Source organism: Trachurus japonicus, chromosome 22 (genome assembly GCF_045865225.1).
Source record: "Trachurus japonicus isolate A0001 chromosome 22, Traja_1.0".
Lineage (NCBI taxonomy): Eukaryota > Metazoa > Chordata > Actinopteri > Carangiformes > Carangidae > Trachurus > Trachurus japonicus.
Window position 1 is genome coordinate 10,751,188 of NC_140928.1, and position 25,651 is coordinate 10,776,838.

At 39.7% G+C, this 25,651-nt stretch overlaps 3 protein-coding genes across 7 annotated transcripts in view; all 3 read left to right on the forward strand.

Moving 5' to 3' along the window:
- Window positions 1–5,339, forward strand: part of pcnx1 (pecanex 1) — a 33,621-nt gene extending 28,282 nt beyond the window's left edge. For 4 of the 5 annotated variants that reach the window (XM_085767660.1, XM_085767661.1, XM_085767662.1 and 1 more), the window contains 9 exons: window positions 65–295; window positions 500–600; window positions 862–1,012; window positions 1,106–1,336; window positions 1,815–2,089; window positions 2,196–2,374; window positions 2,944–3,389; window positions 4,040–4,180; window positions 4,420–5,339. In XM_085767660.1, coding sequence (XP_085623786.1) covers window positions 65–295; window positions 500–600; window positions 862–1,012; window positions 1,106–1,336; window positions 1,815–2,089; window positions 2,196–2,374; window positions 2,944–3,389; window positions 4,040–4,180; window positions 4,420–4,560 — 1,896 coding nt within the window. In that variant the 3' untranslated portion in view covers window positions 4,561–5,339. Of the gene's footprint in view, window positions 1–64; window positions 296–499; window positions 601–861; window positions 1,013–1,105; window positions 1,337–1,814; window positions 2,090–2,195; window positions 2,375–2,534; window positions 2,637–2,943; window positions 3,390–4,039; window positions 4,181–4,419 lie in introns of those variants that run through there. The other variant, XM_085767665.1, reaches the window with a different exon arrangement.
- A 1,333-nt stretch (window positions 5,340–6,672) lies between these two features.
- lgmn (legumain) lies at window positions 6,673–16,851 on the forward strand. The gene is made up of 14 exons (XM_085767666.1): window positions 6,673–6,731; window positions 7,050–7,213; window positions 7,507–7,604; window positions 10,137–10,218; window positions 10,359–10,441; window positions 10,534–10,609; window positions 11,778–11,840; window positions 12,029–12,095; window positions 12,618–12,736; window positions 13,789–13,878; window positions 14,029–14,238; window positions 14,361–14,531; window positions 15,884–15,951; window positions 16,344–16,851. The coding sequence occupies exons 2-14, from the start codon at window positions 7,073–7,075 to the stop codon at window positions 16,384–16,386; spliced, it is 1,311 nt and encodes a 436-aa protein (XP_085623792.1). The 5' UTR covers window positions 6,673–6,731; window positions 7,050–7,072; the 3' UTR covers window positions 16,387–16,851.
- A 1,850-nt stretch (window positions 16,852–18,701) lies between these two features.
- chp1 (calcineurin-like EF-hand protein 1) lies at window positions 18,702–24,987 on the forward strand. Its single transcript, XM_085768547.1, has 7 exons — window positions 18,702–19,072; window positions 19,755–19,827; window positions 20,723–20,803; window positions 21,447–21,574; window positions 21,712–21,773; window positions 22,579–22,701; window positions 23,428–24,987. The coding sequence occupies exons 1-7, from the start codon at window positions 19,006–19,008 to the stop codon at window positions 23,479–23,481; spliced, it is 588 nt and encodes a 195-aa protein (XP_085624673.1). The 5' UTR covers window positions 18,702–19,005; the 3' UTR covers window positions 23,482–24,987.
- The last annotated feature ends 664 nt before the right edge of the window (window positions 24,988–25,651 follow it).

The following is a 25,651-nucleotide window of genomic DNA, read 5'->3' on the forward strand; positions in this document are numbered from 1 at the left end:
CTTTTTGAAAAGCACGTTTGCACAATTTTATAAATGAAAATGCATCGTCCCTCTCTGTTCTCAGGGTATTATCTACTATGTGATCGCCTCCCCAAAACTGGAAGAGTGGCTGGCCAATGAGACGATGAAAGACGGGCTGCGGGCATGTGGTGAGAGGAACTACGTCGACCTGGATCCCACCTTCAATCCCAACATCGACGAGGACTATGACCATCGGCTCGCAGGCATCTCCAGGGACAGTTTCTGTGGTGTCTACTTGGGCTGGATCCAGTACTGCAACTCTCGAAGGGCCAAGGTAAAACATGACTCATATTATATAAGTATAAAACTATGAAGATTATCCATTTTACTTGCCAGACTGATGCTGCTCTTGTAGCATTTGTTATTGTAATGACATGTTTCTGAGTCAAAAAAATGTACAAAAGTATCTGACATGTTCAGGGGACTGTTACGCTGGGATCTGGATTTCATGCATCTTTCTTGGTGTTTTGTTTTTTAGCCTCTGGACAGTGAGAAAGACTCGGCTCTGGTGCTGCTCTGTTTCGGCCTCTGCGTGCTGGGGAGAAGAGCTCTGGGAACAGCTGCACATCATATGTCCAGGTTATTTAGTAATCTGTCTTGTCATAAGTTTGTCTTTTACAATACTTGAGGTATTTATAGAGAGGATCTATGTCGGTCAAACAAGCAAACATAAAATAGCTTGCAACAGGTCTTTGATTAGCTGGGATATTCATGTTTTTAATGTAAAATTTCAAAAGAATGGTGAAAGGTCTAATACAAATAATTTCATATAAAAAAGAATAAACATTTTGAGTAACCCTTTGAATAATGTTTATGGCTTTTCCTTTTTTTCTATCACAGCAATCTGGAGTCTTTTCTTTATGGACTTCATGCATTATTTAAGGGAGATTTCCGCATCTCTTCAGTACGAGATGAGTGGATCTTCGCAGACATGGAACTGCTCAGGAAAGTGGTGGTGCCTGGGATCCGAATGTCTCTCAAACTACACCAGGTGAGACTCTGCAGGTGTCGTGGTCTCGGCACCACAGGGCGTTACTTTTAGCCCTGATCTGAAAGTAAACGCTTTCTGTCCAATCTTTTTTAGGACCACTTCACGTCCCCTGACGAGTATGATGAGCCGGCGGTTCTTTTCGAGGCCATCTCCGCCCACCAGCAGAACCTAGTCATCGCTCATGAGGGCGACCCAGCCTGGAGGAGCGCTGTGCTCTCTAATGCACAGTCGCTCCTCGCCTTGCGCCACGTTCTCGATGAAGGCACCAACGAGTACAAAATCATTATGCTTAATCGACGATACCTCAGCTTCCGTGTCATCAAGGTGGGAACTACAAAAGATTTCGGGGGACTATGCAAGTCCACTCGTTTTTCCTCTGTTTTGCTAACCGTCCTCTCGGCCATGTGCATTTGTTTACAACAAAGCAGGAGAGAAATCAATCAATAGAGCGGGGGACATAACGTTATATATCATAAACAATGTTACGATGTGTAATTTGTGTAGTCTTATCTGTCATAAAAAAGAGATTACGAGTTACAGGATGCATTTGTGTCATGGTGCGCAGAGATGAGAGCTGGGACACCAGGGTGGCAAAGTTGCAAGCCTTGCATAGTTGTTTTTCAGCCAAGAAACACCAGGTGGAAGGCAGAGAGCCTTCATTCTCACTCGTTTCAAGTTACATGTCTTTTATTAAACCAAAAATGTAGCACAGTAAAAGTCCTGCATAGTTTCTCTTTAACTACAATGTCTGAGTCTTTGATTTTCACTGGTATTTGACAAGCACCTGCCTCCTGTGCTGCAGGTGAATAAAGAATGTGTCCGAGGTCTTTGGGCGGGGCAGCAGCAGGAGCTGGTGTTCCTGAGAAACAGAAACCCGGAGCGTGGGAGCATCCAGAACGCCAAACAGGCTCTTCGCAACATGATCAACTCTTCTTGTGACCAGCCCATCGGTTATCCAATCTATGTATCTCCACTGACCACCTCCTACTGCAACTCGCACCCCCAGCTCGGACACATCCTGGGAGGCCCCATCAGTATTGGGAATATCCGCAACTTTGTCGTCAGCACCTGGCACAGGTTTGTAGCTCAGTGCAGTTCAGGAAATAAAGTGTGGTGTTCACAAAAAATATAAACGACATGGTAAAGGACATTTTCATAAACTTTTTTTTTTTTTTTTTTTAAGGTTACGAAAAGGCTGTGGTGCCGGCTGTAACAGTGGAGGGAACATTGAGGATTCAGATGCAGGGGGTCTGTCTTGTGGCAGTGGGAATGGGGTGGGTGGAGACTCCCAGCAGAGCTCAGTGTCACAGGGTGGGACCTCTGGACCTGTCCCCCCGTACTCGTACCAGCCACACCCTCTGGGTAAGAACTACCCTCTCCAATAACCACCGTAACAGGAATACTGCACTCTAGTAGGATGATGGGGGGAACAATGAGCTCCTCTAAGATATGATGGTGTCTGACCATTAAAGGCTTTGAAGTTGTTGAGCAGGATTGTAAATGCTATTCTGAATTTTCACAGAGCCCAGTGCAGAGAAGCAAATAGAGGAAAATTCAGATTGCTCATCAGTACACGTGCAGCAGCATTCTGGAGCAGCTGGAGATTCTCTAGAGACTTGTTGAGGTAGCCTGATAATAAGGAAGTATAAGCCTTGACTTAACAAATGTATGAACTAGTTTTTCTGCATCTTTTTGAGACAGGATATGCCGGATTTTTCGCAGTGTTACGTAGGTGAGAAAAGACACAGAAATGAAAGGATCCAATGTTTTGGAAGCCAATACATGGGATGAAAAGCGATGATGTCTCCTCCACTGCTGCTGCTGCAACAAACTGAGCTCTTTGTACTCTTCTTCTTTTACGTTTGAGTCCCACAAGTCTCCCAAGTCTAATTTCATATGGTCTTTGTCTGACTTGTCTTCACTGTGCTCAGGCACCAGTCAGAGTTCCCAGTCTGTGCAGTCAGGTTTGGTACGCCACTCTCCAGCCCGAGCCTCAGTTGCCAGCCAGTCATCCTCTTACCGCTATAGCAGCAGCCGCCACTCCTCCCTGCGCACCTCCACCACGGGCTTGGAGCCCTGCAGACGTTCCTCCACCAGCCAGCTGTCTCTACGCACACTCCCCACCTCCCTGCAGCTGCGACTGGGCTCCACCTCCGACCCCGCCGGCCCCTCCGCCTCCCTGTCCAGCCACAGCATCCCTCCCTGTAAACGCCACACGCTGGTGGGCCTCCTGGGCAACGACAGCCTGTGCAGCACCATGACAGATCCCCTCAGCCAGCATCACCACCACCACCACCACCACCATCATCATCACCCACAGCAACACAACCCCACCGTCTCCACCGTGCGCAGAGACGACATCTCGTACAGAGTGCAGGTTTGTAAATGCAAGTGAGAATAAGATGCACAGCGCCGTGAAAAAGTATTTTCTCACTTCCTGATTTCTTACTTTTTTTGCATATTTATCACACTTCAATGGTTCACTGGAGTCCCAAAGCTTTAGAAATGGCTTTGCAACACTTTCCTGACTGACTGATAGATTTGTTTTTTCATCTGTTCTTGAATTTCTTCATATGGCAGCATGATTTGTTGGTTTTTGAGATCTCTCAGCCTGCTTCACTTTGTCAGACAAGTTCTATTGAAGTGATTTCTTGATTCAACAGCTCTGGCAAGGATCAGGCCTGGATGTGGACAGTGAAATTGATGTTAGCTTTAAAGAAAAATCGGTTTGTCACAGCTAGTTCATGATTTAGCAAGGAGGGCAATTACTTTTTCACATAGTGCCAGATAGGTTTGGATAGCTTTGTTTTCCCTTAAAAAAAATGGAAAATTTTATATATACTTGGGTTATCTTTGTCTAATATTAAAATGTGTTTGATCTTAAACATTTAAGTGTGACAAATATGCAAAAAAGTAAAAGTAAAAGTAAAGAAAAATAAAGTATGGTACTAGTCATCTATTTGATGAACTCCCCTCAGTGCTGCTGTGATGTTCATTTCACTGTTGTGGTTCCATCACATCATCCAGATTGTGGACGTGAGTCAGGTGCTGGAGACCATCAACTTATCGAAGAGGAAGGAGCTGCAGTGGCCTGACGAGACCTTGAGACTGAGGGCAGGACGGACCTGCTGGAGGGACTGGAGCCCTTTAGAGGGCATGGAAGGACATGTAAGCACTCATGACAGTTGTTAACACATCAGTATCATCTGGTTGAATGGATTTAACCCTGACATGCACATACAGTCTCTGACCTCTTTGTGATATTGCTGTGATTACCTTGTTTGTACTGGTGTCCCATTTTTTGGCCTTTAACGCCCACTGCGACCTACTTGCTCTGTAATAAACGCTTCGTAAAATTTGATTGGATGCTTCCTCTAACACAGCTCCGACTCTGTTGCCCCCTGCAGGTGATTCACCGGTGGGTGCCTTGTAGCCGAGACCCAGCCAATCGCTCCCATATCGACAAGACCATCCTGCTGGTACAGGTGGAAGATAAGCTAGTGCCCATTATTGAGACTGGGATAATTGAGTTGGGTGCAGAGGTTTGAGACAAGCAAGCACACACATTGCACACACAAACACACACACGCATACACAGACACACACACACACACACAAGACGAAGCCAGATGTCCCTGGCTTTCAGCAGGACTCAGGAGCCTGCAGTCAAACAGGAAACGGGAGCCCTCCCCCCTCCCCCCTTCCTTATCACTGAGGGGGAATGGAAGCCAGGGAAAAGTGCAAGCAGAGGCAGAGCCTACATTCATCCAGCATCCTTTACTGCATCGAAACACAGCCACAGTATCTGCCTTGCTTTGCGTCTCAGATATGCTGCATGACAGTAAACAACCCTTAAGTTAAGTTAGTTCTTGCTACTGGTAATTAATTTCTATGCATTTCATTGACTATTTCGTTGGCGATCCTGACAGAGTTGAGTGTAACGAGCGTTTGGAGATTTTTTTTGTGTGTGTGTATTTTGTTTGTCTTCAAATAATTTGCCAAATAAGCCTGGTATTGAATATCTGCCATGGTTTCATACATGTGAAAGCTTTTTTTTTCGCTGCCAAGACGACAGAGAAAGTTGCGGTGCGGAACAGACAGAAGTCAAGAGACGTGACGGTGCTGTGCTCATCCAAATTTCTCCGTTTCATTGTTGTCATTCCTTTTCAATTAGTTTGAAAATTTACAAGATTAGTTTGCGCAAAGAAAAAAAAACTTGCACTATGATTTTTGTCGTTTAATTTACAGTGATGCACTACAATCTTTAGATGATATCACATTTTATTTATTACAGACTTTGAATGGCCATGGTTACCGATGCCTTGGGAATGAAAAAAAATGCAATCATCATTCTGTTTTCAGCCATTTTTATTTTACTATTTTATGTTTGATAAACTTGAAAATAACTTTTTACTGTATATGATTATATCTATATATAATATATATATATTTACACAAATATATATATATATAATGTAAATGTACAAAAAGATTTTGTTTTCGATATTTATTACTGTGAACATGGTATTTACACTTTGTTACATCTTTTTTTTTTTTTTCATTTTGGGACAAAGGTTAATGTATTAAGGACCATTGGTTGAAAACAAGATGCCAGATTTTTGATGGACTGTTTCACTATTTAACTTAATTCTTTTCTATATGGAGAAATAAAAGTTTGATTTATTGCTGACATCTTTAACACGCCTCTTCTGATTGTTTATATGTTATTGTATTGATGCCTCCAAATCCATCCAAATCACTTTTGATACATAACAGACAAATTCAAAAGCTGCTGTTGAGTTAGTCAGTGTCTGAGCTTGACTTGACAGTTGGTTAAATATAAGCTGAGTAATCAACTTTGCATGACAGAAACAGAGAAGACCTTAAAAATGAATCTTCACAGGTGCAGTCAGGTGATTCCCCCCTAGGTTCCTAACCTTTGGTTGTGGCAGATCAAGTCATATGACAGTCCTGTGCTGTGCCCATTTTAATAGCTTATGAAGTATACCTATTTCGTAACATGCAGCAAAACTGGTGCCAGACACTCCTCTGCAGGTATGAGGAATGATTATGTGTCACAAGTGGCCCATATAGTTTTTTTTTTCCAGCACATTATAGTCTAGGTATGAATTATTATTGTTCCTACACTTGCATGCTTGAACATTTGTCTATTAACACTGCACATTACCAGTCGGTTGTTTTTGAATTCTATATTTTTGTAGGACACAGTACATGGTACAATTGTGTATCACAAAAAATATGAAATCATTGAAACCCATGACACACCAACACCTCACCATGAAAACATACAACCACAGGCAACTGTGCAAATAGCCTGGAATGAGAAGCAGCAGGTTAAAATCCTGTTCTTGTTTCTGATCAATACATTATTATTGAATTATCTATTAGTTTTCGAGCCGTCTAAACATCTTTTAAACGCTATATAAATCATGTGAAGAAGTCTGCTTTAAAACAGCAGTCAGGTGCCTTCCATTATCATGAGTAAACAGACAGGTTCATGCTTGTTGTTGAACTTCGAATCACATGACTGTCTACAGTAAGGCCCCGCCCCCCGCGCCTCCTGATTGGCTCCTGCGGTAGAATTCCTGTCAACGGTTTTTCCCGACGTCACGTATAAATGTCCCATTGACTCCTGCTCTGGATGTTCGTGTTGTCACTTCAGCGCAGCCTTTTCTCTACACAACACCGCAGCAGAAAGGTAAAGAAAAAAGAAACAAAAACAAGTATACTGTCTTTATCGATTTTTGATTCCGTTAAGCTTCATTCGGAGCATGTTTCTGTAGTTTTATCGTATTCTCTGCTGGTAAAAAGTGAACAGTTTTGGTAGCTTGTTGTGCTACCAAGCTAGCGACGTTAACGAGAATGAATATCATTATCATGTGACTTACTGACAGTCATGTTTCTGGTATTAAATGCTAGCTTGTGTTGTCGTTGTACAGTCCAGTCGGTAAAGCCAACCATATTCTAAAAGTTTATTTTCTGAGTTTAGATAATAATCGGTGTGTCATCCCTCCAGGAGTCCAACTCAAGGCGAAGGAGATGTGTCAGTCAGTCCTGTTCGCCGTGCTCGGCCTGAGTCTCGGGCTGGCCAGTGCGTTTCCCTCCCAGGCGCCAGAAAATGGGAAAAACTGGGTGGTTATCGTGGCTGGCTCCAACGGCTGGTACAACTACAGACACCAGGTGAGAGGAGTGGAGTGGAGTGGGACAGTCAAAGCTAAACGAAACCGAGCCACAAAAAGTCACGTTATGAAGGGGGAAACCGTGCATGACTCATTTGTTTTCTCTTTTCGTGGGCTTTTTTGATAAGACCTACTGTAGTGTATTGACCTACTGTACTGTATACCATAGATAAGTCACTTCTCCTTCTGCATGCATGCTCCCCTTACAGTGTTTCCAGCCTCTTAACAGACTCAGACTGACTGTATGAATGTGCTGCTGTGCTGACATCTGGTACTTGCTTCCTTTTCTCCCAGGCTGATGCTTGCCATGCCTACCAGATTGTCCACAGAAATGGCATCCCAGATGAGCAGATAGTGGTCATGATGTATGATGACTTGGCTCAAAGTTCAGAGTGAGTTGGCTCTTTTTTTGTTTCCGTAAACCAGATCTTTGTGATACAATAACTTCTTCTTTACCCCAAAAACCAAGTGTACTTGACTTGTTGTTTTTCAACCTCAATTTCTCCTCGTTTGCAAGTTTATATAATGTGTACGTCATTATAAGTCTTAGTTATATTCAACACTGTTTCTTTCAATTAAAGAGGATTGCACCTGAGAATGTGTACAATTATTTTTACTGCTTTAAGATGGTTAAAGCAGAAGTAAGTGATATTTTTGTGTTAATATAAGTCTTAAATTTTATATAGTTATATCTTCCGACAGCAATCACTTACATAGAGTGTTTGGACCGAAACACGGGTCTGTCAGTCGCTCTGCTCTGAGCCGAGGAGAAAACTTTTCTCGTATCCTACAGTTTTTATCCAATGAGGAGAGAGAACGGCATGCAGGGCTGTGTGTGCAGCCAAGGGATGCACGTGAATGTGGTGACATAGGGACGAGGACTGTTATGGTGCGTTCAGGGCAGCCCGTAACTCGTGTTTTTCCGACCTGTGAAGTCGTACCGGTTCGATCTGGTGCGAGTTCACGAGTCGGAAGTTACGAGTGGCCGTTATAGTGACTTTCACAGGTAAAACAGGTCGGAAAAACACGAGTGGGTTGCCTGGAACGCTACAAAGTCGTAAGTTGTGACTTGAAGCTGTAATTTACGGTTTCAAAAGCCTGCCTGGAACGCAGCATTAGCCAAAACGACCTTACGAGCTTACTTCTGCTTTAATTGATAATCAAAATAGTTACTTTTATGCTTATTGATACAGACACTTGATTGACTAATCACTTCAGCTCCGACTAAAATTTGATCACTATTCACTAGCTGCATCACCTGTAAAGCTTCCCACACTGCAACTAATCAATGAAACTTTTAATTGGGTCAGACATTGAAATATACATATATAATATATATATATATATAATACGCATATAAGGTGCTTTAACTATTCAGAATAAGGTCTGATTATATGTAAGTAGAGCTGAAAGTTATCATTTATCTTCAATTACTGACATAAGTATAGGGCATTTTTGCAGTTCTACTGACTGACTAGTTTTTGATTGTTGCACAAACGGGAAAAAAATATATTTGAAACCATCATCTAGGGCTGTGAGAAACTGTGATCGATATTTCCCAACAGACCATCAGTCAGGAAAATAATTAGCCTATAAATCTATAATGATACAATAATAACAATCTGATAATCAGCATTTTGGCATTTTGTGGTTGTTTTGAAGTGCTTTACAAATTAGATTGGATTGGATAATCTGCAGTTTTGCTACACAGAGTAATCACAGAGTAATCACACAGTAGGTACGTTGGCATTTCTTGTGCCACTGTGACATGTCTGCTTTGTGTCATACATTGTCGAGGCAGCAGTTTTCAGAGCAGGCAGCGTTGTAAACAGGCTGGGCTAAAGAAACTCACTGAGGGGAGTCACAAGAAACTAATTTTAGTGCTCCTTGAGGGCTTTTACTTGGAGTTGTGTTACTGACATGGTGGCTGGACAGAAGAGCAGTAGTGAAAGCAGATCCGTCAGTTGTAGTCGTTTGTAGACGTTTGTTAGCTTCTCTGTTTATTTGTCATTTAGTGGCCCAGTTTGATTGACTCACTCTTTGCCCTGAACTTTTGTTCTGTCATAAAAACGTTCTCAAATGAATGAAAAAGTTGAATCATGTTTGGATCAGTACTCTGGTGGAATTTAGAGGCAAAGGATGAAGAAAATGGAAACCCAGCTTCCTAAAAACATTTATTTCCAAATGCTTAAATAGGGCTGCAACTGTCCACGAAGATAAACAATACAGACCACTTAAATAATAAAATCCTCACCCATGGCTCATCAATTGCTTTTAATGCTAGCCAGCTTTAGCTTACGACATTGTGATAAGTAAAAGAAATATTAACATGGTACTAATAGTTTTTATTCAGTGGGATTATTATTGACTCTGCAGGGTAATAATCAATGATGGTTTGAAGATTGTGGTTCTTAGTAATGTGTCCATATCTTAAAATACTGTGACATAATATAGGTCAAGTTTTTGTGAAGTCACGTAACATTGATTGTTTTTACATCCGTATCGTGCTCTTTTATGGCTGACATCATTATCAGTGTGTGTCCTGGTTAATAAATAACGTGTATAACATCACAAACAATAGCACAGCTCACATAGCGTCTCTTTTACAGGCTGTACAAATCAATTCCCACTGATAGCAGAGGGTTTTCCGGTTTTCACACGATTTCTTGCAAAAATAATGTCTCATGTGATGGAGATGTTGATGACATTGTATCACTGTAGTTTGTGCTACATTTGAGTTATGAGAAATTCTGCAGTGAAAGGGGAAAAAAACAGTTTGAGTGCTGTGGAGTCAGTTTCTGTCTCTGTCACCTGACCAGTGAATCACACATCTGTTTCCCTGTCATCATATGTTTGAGTGTATGAGTGTTTAGTCAGCGTTTTGCTCTTCCTTCTATAAATCTAAACAATATTTTTGTTTCCAGCAACCCCACCCCCGGGGAGTTGATCAACAGGCCCAATGGCACAGATGTGTACAAGGGAGTTCCTAAAGATTACACCGGAGAGGTGATTACTTCAGTGCAAATATTTATATTATATATTATTCATGCAGCACTGTGCTGTTGAATCTGTGCTTTGCAGAGCTCTCAACATTCAGTCATTGTTTGAAGAGATAAAAAACTTCTGACCGGCTGTTTTTTCTGCAGGATGTGACCCCAGAAAACTTCCTGGCAGTGCTGAAGGGCGACTCCTCAAAAATCAAAGGCGGCTCAGGAAAAGTGTTGAAGAGGTAAGTGATAAACAAAAAAACAAGAGATGAGAGTACTGACTGTGACATCAGACTGCTTGTTTTATGTGACCTTGCTTGCTTTGTCTTGGCAGCGGTCCCAACGATCATGTGTTTGTGTACTTCACCGACCACGGAGCACCTGGTATTCTGGCTTTTCCTGAAGATGATGTGAGCACTTTTTACTTCCTGCTCTCACTAATGTTCACTCATATCATGAGCTCACAGCTGCACACACAGATTATGCAGAAGTTAAGAACCACACAGTCACACTTTAAAACATAATATGATGTGTGTGTGTGTGTGTGTGTGTGTGTGTGTGTGTGTGTGTGTGTGTGTGTGTGTGTGTGTGTGTGTGTGTGTGTGTGTCCTTCATTAGGAAACAGTCACTGATACTCGTTCCTTTTAGCACCTCCCTTTATATTTATGCTTTTCTCTGCAGAAAAAAAGAGCAGTGGCAGAGTCGGTCCAAGCAGAAATATTAAAACCTGAATCCTGTTACTTTGGGGGTCCGTTGACTGAAATTTAGTTTACGAATTTACCAGAAAACAGAATAGAAACAGAGATTTAAGTTGACAGATTAGAGGTTGAAGTCTAATAACTACTAACTTCATTATTTGCTTGCATTTCATCATGAATAGGTTTCCTTTCTGTCCAAACTTTGCTTCATGACCAAATACCTGCAAAACTGACATTCCCACCAACATCAGCTGCTCTTTATGCTTGGCACTAATTATTAGAGCTCAGTTTGCTTATATGCTAAACTGGATGTTGAACACAGTAAATATTTTACCTGTTAAACATCAGCATGCTAGCGATAAGTTAGTGAATAAGTATCTTGGCCTGCTAAACTTAGCTCAAAGTATCACTGTGTACAAGAACAGCTGTGAGAATGGCAGAGCATTTTTCACTCTTATATTCACTTAACAAAAATAGCCAACCTTCTCTAATTTAAAATGTCTCATGTCTCAACATGGGCAACTTAACAAGAAGGTTGTCTGAACAAAATGGCCAAACTATGACTTAAGTAATAGCACAGCACATAAATGACTGTATCAATACAGGATACACATGGGATTTGTGCTTTTTAGTACTTGACAGATTATGATATGTGGTATTGTCAACACACATTCTGTTAAGCACCATAAAGGTATCAAAGGTTGATAACCTTTGTTGAATCCAAGCTGAGAGAGCCTCATCATTTAGAAAACTATTGTAAGAGCTATCACTGACTGTATATGTATTTTGTGTGTGTTTTTATTAAGTACAATCCATTCACATGTGCAGAGGACTTTAAAGTGTAACATGGTGGTTTCTCTGTTTTTCCATCTCTCTCCAGCTCCATGTTGATGATCTCCAAAAAACCATTACATACATGCACGAAAACAAGAAATACAAAAAGGTAAAAACGCAGCAGCATGCTGTTGTGTAATTTTTTTAAGCCTACATGTGTGTACATGTCCTGCTGTATGTGGGCCACTGATTAAAACCGTCATCATCAGGTGATAGTGCAGCTATGCTGGGAGATCAGATCATGACACTTGTTTTTGTCTCTTTTCGTGCTGCCTCCACACACACTCGTATATACAGATGGTGTTCTACATTGAGGCGTGTGAGTCTGGGTCAATGATGAACCATCTGCCTGCTGACATTGACGGTGAGTTGAACTTTACCTCGTCAGAATCACTTTCCAGGAAAAAAGAAGAGATAATGACACAACAGATCAATGGAAAAAGCTTTAATCGATGAGCCACTTAAACCCTCAACATCACAAACTTGACTTTGAATTTCAAGATAAAGTCTTCCAATAATCAATCAGTAGTTCAGAGTTGTTTAATCTCCTGTAACGAGTTGATGAGCTGGTTTTTTGACATGATCAGACCTGACGCTGCTTCCCTTCAGTTCTGTCATGTGTGAAAAACACTGAGCTCAGCATTACTGCTTGTGTCATGTGCTTGACTTCATGTGATAAACAGGACGTTTGCCAAAGTTCTGTATTTTTTATTGTGTGCAACCAAAGTTGATTTTTTTACATCCCTTATGTCGTCTCCATGGCGACAGTCTGCGACATCAAAGTCTTTTTAACCTTCATTTATCCCTCAGTGAGCCCACAGACTGTTGTCTTTGGATTGTTTTTAAGCTACATTTACTAACTCGGGTTAATCTCTGCCTTCTTCAGTGTACGCCACCACAGCAGCCAACGCTCACGAGTCCTCTTACGCCTGTTACTATGACGAGAAGAGGGACACGTACCTGGGCGACTGGTACAGCGTTAATTGGATGGAGGACTCCGACGTGGTGCGTGATGAAATTTCATGAACTTTTATCATTTACATTTTAATTTGACCTTTGAGCGTTTAATTTATTAGATTTTATTTGAAATTTTTTAGATCTTATTTGAAAGTTTGAACGAATGATTGGACATTTTATTTATTTACATTCTGTTAGCTTAGCTTGACATAAAGGCTATAAACAGAGGAAAACAGTTAGCTCATCTCCTTCCAACAGTAACTAAATTAGCATTTAGCACCTCACAAGATCTTTAATTAACACAATATATCTCATTTATTTATTTATCACAGATCACTATCACTGACTAACTTATCCTTTAACGATAATTGATAAAATGTCCTTATACGCGCCTCTACATCAAACTGCAGCTTTCATCTTTTACACCTCAACTGACATTTTATTTTCTGCTGCAAACAATTACCGTAATTTAATTATTTTCTGTTCAGTATTGGGCCTAAACATGAAACTAAATGTAAGATCCTTTCAACATTTACAGTTCAACACCATGTCATGCTTCACCTTCAAATGACTTGAAATTCAGCTGCTTTACCACACAACATTTTTCATGCACAGAAACATTTCATACATTTAAATCCATGAAAACTGTTTAAACATACGATTTACTGCGTAAGTGTAAAAAATTTAAACCAGCGAGGAAAATTTTAGCTTTTTGTGGGTTTTTTTTAGATTTGCTTTTATAAAATGCGTTGGTAAATGTGACTCTCTGTTGCTGACTGATATTAAAGAGCACATTAGTAACTCTGACTATATGTGGCTCATTACACATCTATTCACCGTTGCAAACACCTGAAGTCAGACAGGCAGGAAAAGGAAGTGGTGAACAACAACAACAACAGTGGTTTGTTTTCCATCAGTAGATCAAAACCTGGGAAATTTGTGCATATAAGTGCTCCTGTGGGCCCCACTGTACATATACATGAGCATCCTAAAACAGAACTTCAGTTTTAAGGATTATTTGCCTATTTAATGTTTGTTGCTTACATGATAAAACATTGCTGTGTGTGATGACGTCTTTGTGTCTGACGTTGTGTGAACAGGAGGACCTGACAAAAGAAACTTTGCTGAAGCAGTTCAAGATTGTGAAGGCACACACAAACACCAGCCACGTCCAGCAGTTCGGCAACAAGGTGAGACAGAGAGTGACCATAAACCAATACTGTCTGTCTCCTTTTAACCAAGACACATTTGAGTGGAAGTACAGTTTCAGTAAAAGTGACGTTCGGTTTGTTTCATGCTCCTTTCCGGTGACTCATCTCGAGTTTCTCCTTTCTCTACAGACAATGGCCCACATGAAAGTGATCCTGTTTCAGGGCAACAAGAACGCCATCAGCCCACCCGCTTCTCCGATGAAGCTGGAGCCAGTTGCAAATCCAGATCTGACCCCAAGCCCTGACGTTCCTCTGGCCATCCTCAAGAGAAAACTGATGGCAACAAATGAAATCAGCCTTGCGAGGGAGCTGCTGATGCACATGAACACCCACCTCAAGGTAAAGTCTCAGGTCCTCTGTGGATCACATGAAAATCAGATTTGTGGTAGGAATTTAACTGCACAAACTTGAACACTGACTTGCAGGTTTCTAACAGTGTGTGTGAACATGTGTGTGTTCAGATCAGGGAGGTGATGGCTGAGACCATGCACCAGGTGGTGGAGAGGGTGACCGGTAACAAGATCGAGGCTGACAAGATTTTTGGAGACAGAGCCGAGCTGACCCAGCATCAGTGCTACAAGGCTGCAGCCACCCACTACAAACACGAATGTTTCAACTGGCACAAAACTGAGGTAGAGCTGCTTTCTGCTTCTTCCAGGCCGACAATGTTCTGCCCAAATTCAAAAGACTGCTGATTTGTACTATGATGGTTCATTAGTCACAGTTTTACCAGGATCCATCTGTATCCCACGGATGAAACTTGCTCACGTGTCAAATCAGGTTCTGCTTTAAATGGGGAAGCACCACAACTCTTTCACGTGCTATCCATAACCACATACTCAATTTACATTCAGCTGACACCAATAAAGAGAGACTGGCAGTGAGCAGGAAGAGCAGAATAAGCTTCAGTTGTTGCATTACACATTTATTTTAATGATTTTCTACCTCAACACCTCAGGCCTCATGTAAAAAACATTGTTGTGTGTTTGTTCTAAACTAAGTTTGCGCTTCATGCTCGCACTGATTTTTGTTTTACAATTTGTCATTTTCAACCGGATAAATAACATCTGTTCATTAAGAAGTGAAATAGATAATGCCCACAAATTGCCATATAAAGCTGCTTATTGTGATTTATCGCTCTTTCCACTGCAGCCATAGACTTCATAGCTCTATTTTAAGACTTTTATTCACACAACTTGGGTGTCATGGGGAAACTTTATGATATGTCATCAGAGCAGTATGGTTCAGTGACAAAAATGAAAGAAGGACCTTACGTACGCTGCTAAAAAAAAAAAAAAAAGGTTCTGGTAAAGCATGAGGTTAGTTGTTACCCTGACGATCATGTGAGACAGATTCAGGAGAAACAAATGGAGAGGTGTGGACAGTAAGCGGGCTTGTTATATAATGTTTATATCATTTTATCTTTGGGGGTTTAGACTTAAGATTAAACATTTTGCACTTTCCAGATATGTTATCGATCAAACAGTTGATCAGTTCATTTCCTTTTGTATTTAAATTAAAATAATTGAATTAGAATATCCTGAAATGGATGAGGAACAGAAACAAATTTCACACAGAGGGTGTTGTTATTGCTCTGTTCATCATGATTGCCCGCATCAAAGAGAATCAGAAGGAGCTTTGGTAGAGATGTGCGTGTAACCAACGTAGATAAGCCACTGTATGATGAAGAAACACCTGTCAGTAACTCTGAGGCTCTGACCAGAACAGGAAGCTGTATATCAGGCAGCAGAATAAAAATAAACACCCAGACAGTATATATCTACAACGCAGTGTTTCCCCGGATACTTTCACACAGTTGTTTATAGAGAAAAATCTTCCCTTTTTACCGGAAACTGTTTGACATTTACAAGACAAAGACAAAAGGGGAAAACAGAGTTTGGTGATTAACATTCAAAACGTCACATCATTTGAATCCCAGACTGTGGTCTCTCCTCTGACACGTGATGCCCTCTTGTGTTTTCAGTATGAATATGCTCTCAGACATCTGTACGCTCTGGTGAACCTGTGTGAGAGAGGATACCCTGCAGACAGGTATGGCCCAGTTTTTAACCTGATTTACACATTTTGTTTCATCTTCATATTTTGTCATTATTTGTTTGAGTCTATATAATAGAAAATCTATCATTATCTGTCCATTTTAACATTTATTTGTCCATAGAGGATAAATAATTGTAAAACCAAAGCCAGAGGTCAATTATTATCTAAAGACTCCCAGGTTTTCAACCACTGATAATACAAAAGCAACATTTCGAAGACAAATACATTTTACCATTTATTAAAAATGTATGCACTAATAGACAAGTTGCAGCCCTGTGACACCATAACATTAGTTTAACCCCAGTTATATGAATATTAAAGACACTCTCCTCTCTGAAAGGTTTTGTTTTTTGATGCTGAAGTAATTTTGTTTTGCGTCTCTGCAGCATCCTACGGGCCATGGACTCTGCGTGTCATTACAGCAAGTGAAAACCCTTGTATGAATCCGTGAAGTCTGAGATCAGACAGCCTCTTCCAAGTGAGAAGACCTGAGAAGATGATGCTTCTCTTTGCACTGTTTATGAATCAGTCCGGAGGACGTGGAGTTGACGTTATTGTTCCATCAACGCGCTATAATACTTTAAACCTGTGATGTTTTTGATTTTTACTATGAATTTTTAAAGTTGTTTTATGATGAATTGCACTTTTGCTGTTGAGAGCTTGTGAATGATGTTTTACTGCCTGATTTTTTTTTTAAACACATGATAGACAATTATGACTTTGAATTAGTTTTCCTCTTAGCTTTAATGGTGGAGTAAAAGGCCTGGCGTGAATGTTATATTGACATTTAAAGGGCAACCACTAAATACTGAATGTTTGTTGAACCTCAAGAGACTTTGTTGTAATACAGGGATCTTGAAATAAAATCTGACAAACCGAAATGGCCAAAGAAAATGACTCATATTTGTGTATATTCATTCCAAGTTTTTATTTTTCCATATTATCAAAATAATAATTTCAACTGAGTCTATTTTCCGATCATCATCATCAAAGTTGGTATATTTAATGCCTGACACAATTGAAACAGGATCGTACTCTTGACTTTCCTCCTCTTTATTATATATCAGGAATTTATGTCAGCATATAAAATACAGTTTTACTTCACAGACAGATGTATTGAACCTATATAAGTTCTGACCTGGTGATGGCGCTAAACACACAACTATGTCAAGTAAGGAATATTTTATCAACAATATGAGATAATGAAATTATGACTTCTAGTGGCCAAAATTTAGTTTACACCTTAAAATAAATACAAACAAAAGAATGTTAGTTATATATATATTTACTGATGATAAGGCTAAGGAAATGGCAAAGGAGTCAAGGCTAAATTTAGTTAATCCTCATACATCATACAGGTAGAAATATATTTCAAAACAAGAGATTAGATATATATTCCCATACATATTCCTGGCTTTACTTTAGTGTACTAGATTGATTGATTAAAAAAAAGTATATATATTCAAAGTCACTTATATTAAGTCATCATTATTATTCTTGATAATATTATGTTTTTATTAGGCCTATTCAATGTCTGAGCCTGAGTTATGGTTGATATGGTCTTCCGTCCCCCTCTCCATAGCTAGTTTCTCTCATACAGAAGAAGGGAATCGATCAACCTTCTTCGAATAGATGTTAATTTTAGGGAACACTCAAATGGATTATAGGGCTGCTGAAGCTCAGAGAGTCTGAATTGGGAACACTGTTGATTGTATACAAAGCAAAAAATTTACTTTTACCTGCAAATTTGCATATTGTATTTTGTTTTAGTTTCACGAGATGTCAGCCATGGAAAGAAATTTTATTTCAAATGTAAAATGGCAAAGACCAAGTTAAAACAAATGTGCATTTCTGTGGTGGGTGTTAAGCTTTTCGAAGAGAAAAGTTGTTCAAATGTTTTGCAGTTTAAGAGGGTGCATAAGAAAAGGCGGGGGAATTTATAAAGAAACATGTTGTGATGGAAGGTATTGGTTGTGGATTTCATTTTATGTTAATTTTTCTTTGTATACTGTTGGCTGTAAACTGGCATTTCATCTGATATAATTGTTCTTTTGTTTTAAGAAAGGAACAGGTATTATAGGTTATGATAAACACACCACTAGCCTATCGTCAAGTAAGGAATATTTTTATCAACAATATGAGTTAATATATAAGTTATAGTTATAAGTAATTGAATGAAATGAATGACATTCATTTTGAATCATAAATGACAGAGAGTAATAATATATAATTTTTTAGAGGGTTAGAGAGAGAAATTTATATAGAAACATGTTGTGTATTGGTTGTGGATTTCATTTTATGTTAATTGTCTGTATACTGTTGGCTATAAACTGGCATTTCATCTGATATAAGTGTTCTTTTGTTTTAAGAAAGGAGCAGGTATTATAGGTTATAATAAACACACCACTAGCTTATGTCAAGTAAGGCATATTTGATCAACAATATGAGTTAATATATACGGTAAGTTATAATAAAATAAGTAATAGTTATAAGTAATTGAATGAAATGAATGACATTCATTTTGAATTATAAATGATAGAGAGTAATAATATATAATTTTTTAGAGGGTTAGAGAGAGAAATTATTATGTGTGAATTTTGAGCAGGCAAGTAAAGGGGCTCCTCAGTCGGGCGAGGGGAGGGGAGGGAGGGTCCTGGTGGGGAGGCGGCCTTGTTGCTCGGTACCTGCCCCCCCGTTTCATAAAGCAGGAAGACATCCTGACCGATACCAGACCAGCCCTCCGTGTAACATGTAAACACGACATACCGAGGAAAAGCGTAAAAAGCACAGAGAGTTCCCGCTGAGTTTCATCGACAGCTGGACAACACCGTGTTTGGGTTTTTGTTTTGTTTTTTTCTTCCACTTCGTAACGACCGCGACAAACGGAACCGGTTGTTTTTATTAGCTCGCTGACTTTAGCCTCTCTCTGCTAACTTGTTCTCCCGGGTCGAGATTGTTTCACAGCTGGTCTGGTTGCGCAAAAAAAAAAGAAAAAAAAAAGGAAGGCACGGTTTTAAATCTCTCTCTATCGCTAACCCTAAAACCATCATGGGATCCAGAGCGTCCACGTTACTCCGAGAAGAAGAGATTGAAGAAATAAAGAAGGAGACTGGTTGTAAGTAGAGCTCAGGCTAATTCCTGAAGACACAATCAGTTCAGTACTTAATTAAACATTTACCTCTGTCACTGATGGATTGCAGTTCACTAGTAGTGACCATAGACTGTAAAGGTAGTGACCTAATGTCTGTCATTTCCTCTGTAAAAAAAAAAAAAAAACTCCAAATAATGAGCTAATGGGAAGCTATGGTGACTCACACTGCTGCTGATCCTTCTCTCTCATCTCTGTAACTGGCTAATTAATGGTGGAAAGTAACCTGATAGATTAAGTATATCAAGACTAAGCTGTTTGCACTTTGTCCTACTATTGTTTATATGACAGATATACACACATTTCTAGTAACAACTACAACGATTCTGCACTAAATCCTGCTTTATGGTTGTTATTAAGGTGTTGGTACAACTGTGCTTTATCTTATTAGATCCACAGAGATGTGTTTCTTTTATATAAATAACTTTCATTGATATAAGTGCATAGTTCAACACCACCCAAACAGTACAATGCGCTGCAATTCAAAGGCTCCACATCCTGCATCCTCGATAATGACTAATGACTTCTGATAGTATAATGAAGTCTAGTATTTAGGTGAAAGGTTATGGTACCTGGAGCAGTGTATATCTGTTATCTTCTGGTCAATTTGGTCAAAAACTTAATGTCTGTTTGGTGTTTTCACCCACAGTCTCCCACAGCCAGATAACTCGTCTGTACAGCCGCTTCACCAGTCTGGATAAAGGTGAAAATGGCACCCTCAGGTAAGCAGTAAATTAAATCACTGTTCTCTATATAAATCCATTAAACACCATGTAGGAGCTGTGGCTGATTGGTTTGGTTCCTTTACCCACTAATTTGACAGGTAATGAGCATGGACTCACAGGACGTTTTCTATTACACAGGTCAGATTGACCAGTTAAGTGACAAGTGATTGAATTTTGGAAAAGCCTCGCTTACGTAGGTGGTACTGATCCAAAGAGCCTGCTTGCAGTTGTAGACTTATTATTATGAAGATGTGAGTAAATCATGGGGGCAGATTACGCCAGCGTCTGATGCATTTTCTTTTCTTCATTTCCTTCATTGCTAAAGTGATTTCACAATGAGTCTGAAGGAACTCAGTGTTTGATTAACTTCTGGTTTACTCAGGGCAGAACAAGCAATAGGTGAAGAAAAGAGTAATCATTAAAGCTGCTAAAACAACCCTTTGATTTGGCAAAGATGATTCATTTGCAGATCAGTCTCTCAAGGATAGAATATTTTAAAAAAATCTCTGTTGTTTCATCTTGGAAAGTGTTTACACATAACAAGTTTTTGCTCCGGCGCTTTCGGTCACAGCACAGTCAGGAACAGCCTCATTTATATCCAAGGTGACTTTGCTACTGTCCATTAGTTGCCACAACAATCAGAACAGGAAACTTTCAAATTCCAGATTGTAATCACATGGTTTATTCTACCAGCCCTAAATATTTCAAAATCAAAATGATATCTTCTCCTGTCTGATTTTAAATAATAATCAAGACATTTTATGTGTCACTTCCTCTTAAAAATGTCAGTTTCAGATCTGTTGTTAAGCTTTTTTTTGCTGTCGATGTCCTGTCTTAACATTAATTATATTGAATTATTCTAATTTTTTCATTATATTTCCGGTGTTTGCAGTCGAGAAGATTTCCAGAGGATCCCAGAGTTGGCCATCAATCCTCTTGGAGACAGAATCATCAATGCCTTCTTCCCAGAGGGGTGAGTTTCATCCCTGCTGTTGGTCTGTGGTCGCTGAGAGATCTTGTTTTGCGCAGGTTGTGCTTGAGTCACAGCCGCCACCACCACCACAACGCTGTGCCAGACCATCATGCTTTTCAGTTGTGGCTGCTTCGCTGTAGACTCAGGAAGCTCAGTCTTGTCTGCCAGTCCAGTGTAGAAGAAGAAAAAAATAAAAAATCAGCTGGGGTTTTTGTGCACCGCAGGTTCTGAATGTATATTTGGCAGTTTTTTCGGCTGTTTTATCAGTGTGGAAGCTGAAAACCAGATGTTTGCAGATGTATCATTAAGATCCCAAAAAGTCAGATGTGTAGGCGTTGTAATTTTAGCCATGGCTTTTAATGGTTTCTTCTTGTTGCTCTGGTTTTGCCTTATTTGCTCCAGAGGAACTTGAGAATGAGTGTTGGATTTGGTAAAATGGTGTTGGCTTACGACTAGTTTGAGCTCTCATTGTGTTCCCCACACAGCTATTGTTTAATTTGAGGATAATGGAAACCCGAGCCAGCACAAAAGAATCTGTGATAGTTTATTTTGTGTCTGTTCCACATCCAGGACGTTAGAGGAAATTCTCTCTCATGTCATTTCTTTTATCTATGCTTTTTTTTGTTTTGTTTTGTTTTATTAGAGAGGACCAGGTAAACTTCAGGGGCTTCATGCGGACCTTGGCTCACTTCAGACCCATTGAGGACAATGAGAAGAACAAGAACGCTGCAGCCAGCGAGCCACTCAACAGCAGGACAAACAAGCTGCTCTGTGAGTGTAGAGCTCGGTGGCACAGGCGTGTCTGGGTGGAGTTGGCGACCAGTGCCGTGAATATTCAGGGGATTTCATAACATGGGGTCACTGTGTCTCTCATGACTTAACAAAACATATATTTTTTGTTTTTCCAGTCGCTTTCCGTCTGTATGACTTGGACAGAGATGACAAAATCTCCCGGGACGAGCTGCTGCAGGTGAGTGGAATGGGGTTTGTCATTTAATAAGATGCTGAGTCACCGTTGGTGCAAACCGGCGGCCTCGCACAACTGGTAAATCAGCAAGATAATGAATGATTACATTTTAAAGACGTCTTCCTTTTCTTCATGCAAATCCATTATTACCTCTTAAGATATTCATTATTCATCCCGTGTCAGTGGAACAGATGCTGTTATGCAATACCTGTTTCAAAGTGACCCACGGAGAGAAGGATCTCGATGTCAATGATAAGACTTTGCCCTTGTGCTGATAATGATGTGATATCTCTCCTCAACCACGGGTTGATTTTCCCCAGACGGTCTAATATGCTGTATTTTGTCCTTCTCCGTGCTCCCTCCGTGTTATTTGTTGTCCCTCTGTGAAGCCCTCTTGGTTTCAGTGACATTGTGTGACCTGTAATTGCTATAAGCTGAGGGTTAAATGACTCAGACAGATCTCTTGTTTTGCGAAAAACATTTCTGTGTCGTCTGCTTCATGTGATGAGCGAGCCTGCGAGACACGAAACGTGCGACGCACACTAATGTTTGTTTGCCTGTTTTTCTGGAAATATGTTAGCTGTTATTTATCATCATGTCATTCTCACTGGAGAGTGTGACAGCTGTTTGCTCGCCATTTAGCTGAAATACCTACAAATTATCTCGTGCAGTGCTTAAATACCTGTAGTATTAACACTGTTTTCAAAACAATCCACCATATTGTTTGGGCAAACGTTTAATCTGTGCTGTCAATGAATGCCAGTAAAAACAGTTCATGGTAAAGAGGCTTTTTCTTCATTCTTTCCAGGTCCTCAGGATGATGGTTGGTGTAAACATTTCAGATGAGCAGCTCGGCAGCATCGCTGACAGGACCATCCAGGAGGCTGACACGAACGGAGATAACTCCATTTCTTTCAATGAATTCATCAAGGCAAGTTTCGTGTTAACAGCTTGGCAATAAGGCCTAAAAATCAAAATCTCACATTTTTTCACAGCACATCCCATTTACGATTTTTTACATTTCAGTTATTGAAAGCGATGTGAAATGCCACTTGATCTTCTCACATGAGAGACTCTCACAAATCCTCACTTATTAGTGCATACTGCTGTGTTGTCGCTTCACCTGTGTCTTATTGTGTTACTACAAACCTCCGAAGCTCAGGGAAAGAGGGTTGCGACTCTTTATCTATAATTATAGTTATTTCAATTTTTAAACATAGTCCTCAAGTATATGTTTGAATTAATCGGTAAAATTGATTTATTTCCCGGTCTAGCTCTCTCGTGTGTACTCATGCTACTGTTGACTGCATAACAGATGCTATGTCAAGTGGCCCTTTCATTAAAGTCTAACCATGTACCACATAAACTCTGTACATTTTTGGCATTGGAGGCACCAGGAATGGACATAGAAATTGAAATCCAATGAATCCAAAACTCTTGAGACAATTTTTCCCAATTGAAGTGAATGAGACCCTGCTGTAATTCTTCTGTTGATTCAACCTCTGGTTTTCCAAAGGGCACCTTTCATGTTTAGAGAGTTTGACTTAATATTAACCCAAATGCGTTGTTTTTGGCTGTGACATTGCCACACATTACAGGACCATAACATGTTACTCTTATTTTTAGTAGCTTAACTTGTTCTGTTCTGTTTTCTCAGGTCTTGGAGAAGGTGGATGTGGAACAGAAAATGAGCATCCGGTTCCTGCACTAAGTTTCTTTCTCTCTCTTTTTTTTTAATTTGAGTGGAGCTTCAACATGTCAGTTGATGTCAGGACACAACCTCATCCAGCTTCTCAGCAGGCTGCTGTGGCCCACACACTGAGTACACACTGTCAGACCAAGCATTACGTAGATGATGTCATAGATCTTGAGTTTCTGCCTTTGCACTGCTCTGTAAACAAAGGGAAAAGTCGTGTGCCTTGGGTTGTTTTATGCAATGTCACTATGTATTTCAAAGTAACATTATTTATTAGAAAACATGTAGAGAGTCAAAGTTGGTACCACTGCTGTTCCACTTTTCACATAAATATGATTTTATAGTACGGTATGATAAAGCTTTTAGCTATTGCAGTAAGTTGACTCATACTTCTCCATGGATATTCAGCACATGCTGCTTTGTCTTTTTGTCTGTACAAATATGCAACAAAGCAAAACCTGTAAGATATGTGATTCCACTTCAAAACAGACAGTGTTTAATGCTAACATGATCCCATGACTCCTTTTCTTTGACTTGTGGCAGGGCAAGTCAGACCAGCCAGCCCGAAGTTTGTCCCTTGAAGCAAAGCAGAACAGATTTTTGTGTTTTACTCATTGAAGTGCCATGGCTGTGGTCCTCCTCTTTAAGTTATTATCTCAACAGTAAACAGGAACCAATGGCCATGTTTAGTTTTTTCATCTAGCTACTTCCAATTGATTGTAATTACCTACTTCAATTTGGATTAAAACCAAAGCAAGTTCCTTCAGAAGGCAGTAACCACCTGAGGCCTGTTTTAGCCATTGCCGAGTCATTGTTTTTTGTAATATTGTATTTAAAGAACCGGTTATTCATTTACAATAAACATTGTGGTGTTCAGAAGGAAAAATTACACTAAACGCTGCCATCCCTTTGGTTAGCATGCAAGTCTTCCCTCACACCTGATGTGAACAGTAACAACGGTACATTTGCAAAATGGTATAAGGATTTAATTTGTGCTGTGGCCTGCATTCAAATGGTTTTTCCCCATGATTGGTACATAATAAAGCCCTGAACGACAGTGTCAGGCACTGTGGTGGAAATTGGGCTGTGCACCAGTTAGTCTGTAGCCTTAGACCAGGTAGACCTACATTTACGTGCTAAGCTTCTGTTGATATAGTAGTCTCCCTGTGGCAAAGAAAAACTGTTTTGTTTTATGCACTGCTCAACATTTGTCGTGCATTTACTTTCACCATTGACTAGTTCCATATGATAAAAGAGAATTAAATGCATTAATATATATTTTCTGTACAGGCGTGTACATGTACATGAATTGGAGTGGAAATGTCTGACCCTTTTAATCTTTAATGTGAATTTGTTAAATCATTACAAGAACACCCTCCAGCAGGAAAGTGAGTGCAGGAAATTAAGCTCAACCATTTTGTCAATCATTATGTGATTATCAATCAGATATGTTCTGTGATGTTGGTCTAGGTATTATCAAAGTGATTCATGAATTTGATTTGAATAAAATAAGTGCCATGCCTTCTTTGTGTCTTTTATTGGGAAGTTACTGTCATTTGTTGAGAGCTGTTTCCTTTTTCCTTTTTCCTTTTTACTTTTGCATTTAGTTTTTATTCCAGTTGATAATATGATCTGATTGATCAGGTCCAGGTCAGAGGATTAGACTAAAATCTACCTTACACTAAGCCACATTTAAGAAGATGTGCTTATTCTGTCTGGACTTGAGGAGAACAAACATAAAATGCGACTGAATCAGATTGAGGCTACAACTAACAGTTTCCATCCTTAATTGATTACATTTTTGCCTACAGCAATTAGGCAAAATTATTTATTTAGCCAGTAAAATTCAGATTCATTGCATTTTTGAAAAAAAGAAAGAAAAGACAAATGTATTCTACAACTAACTGACCAATTGTTTATTCAACACTAAATTGGAACAGTCAGCCAGTTTTAGCTTATTGACTAAAATACATAATACATGTTTTGATACTTAACAGACAGACAGATAGATAGATAGATAGATAGATAGATAGATAGATAGATAGATAGATAGATAGATAGATAGATAGATAGATAGATAGATAGAGAGAGAGATAGAGAGATAGAGAGATAGATAGATAGTTTCTCAGCTGAGCAATCAATCAATAAAAAACAGAATAGAAACAAGCATAGAAACAGAGTAAAA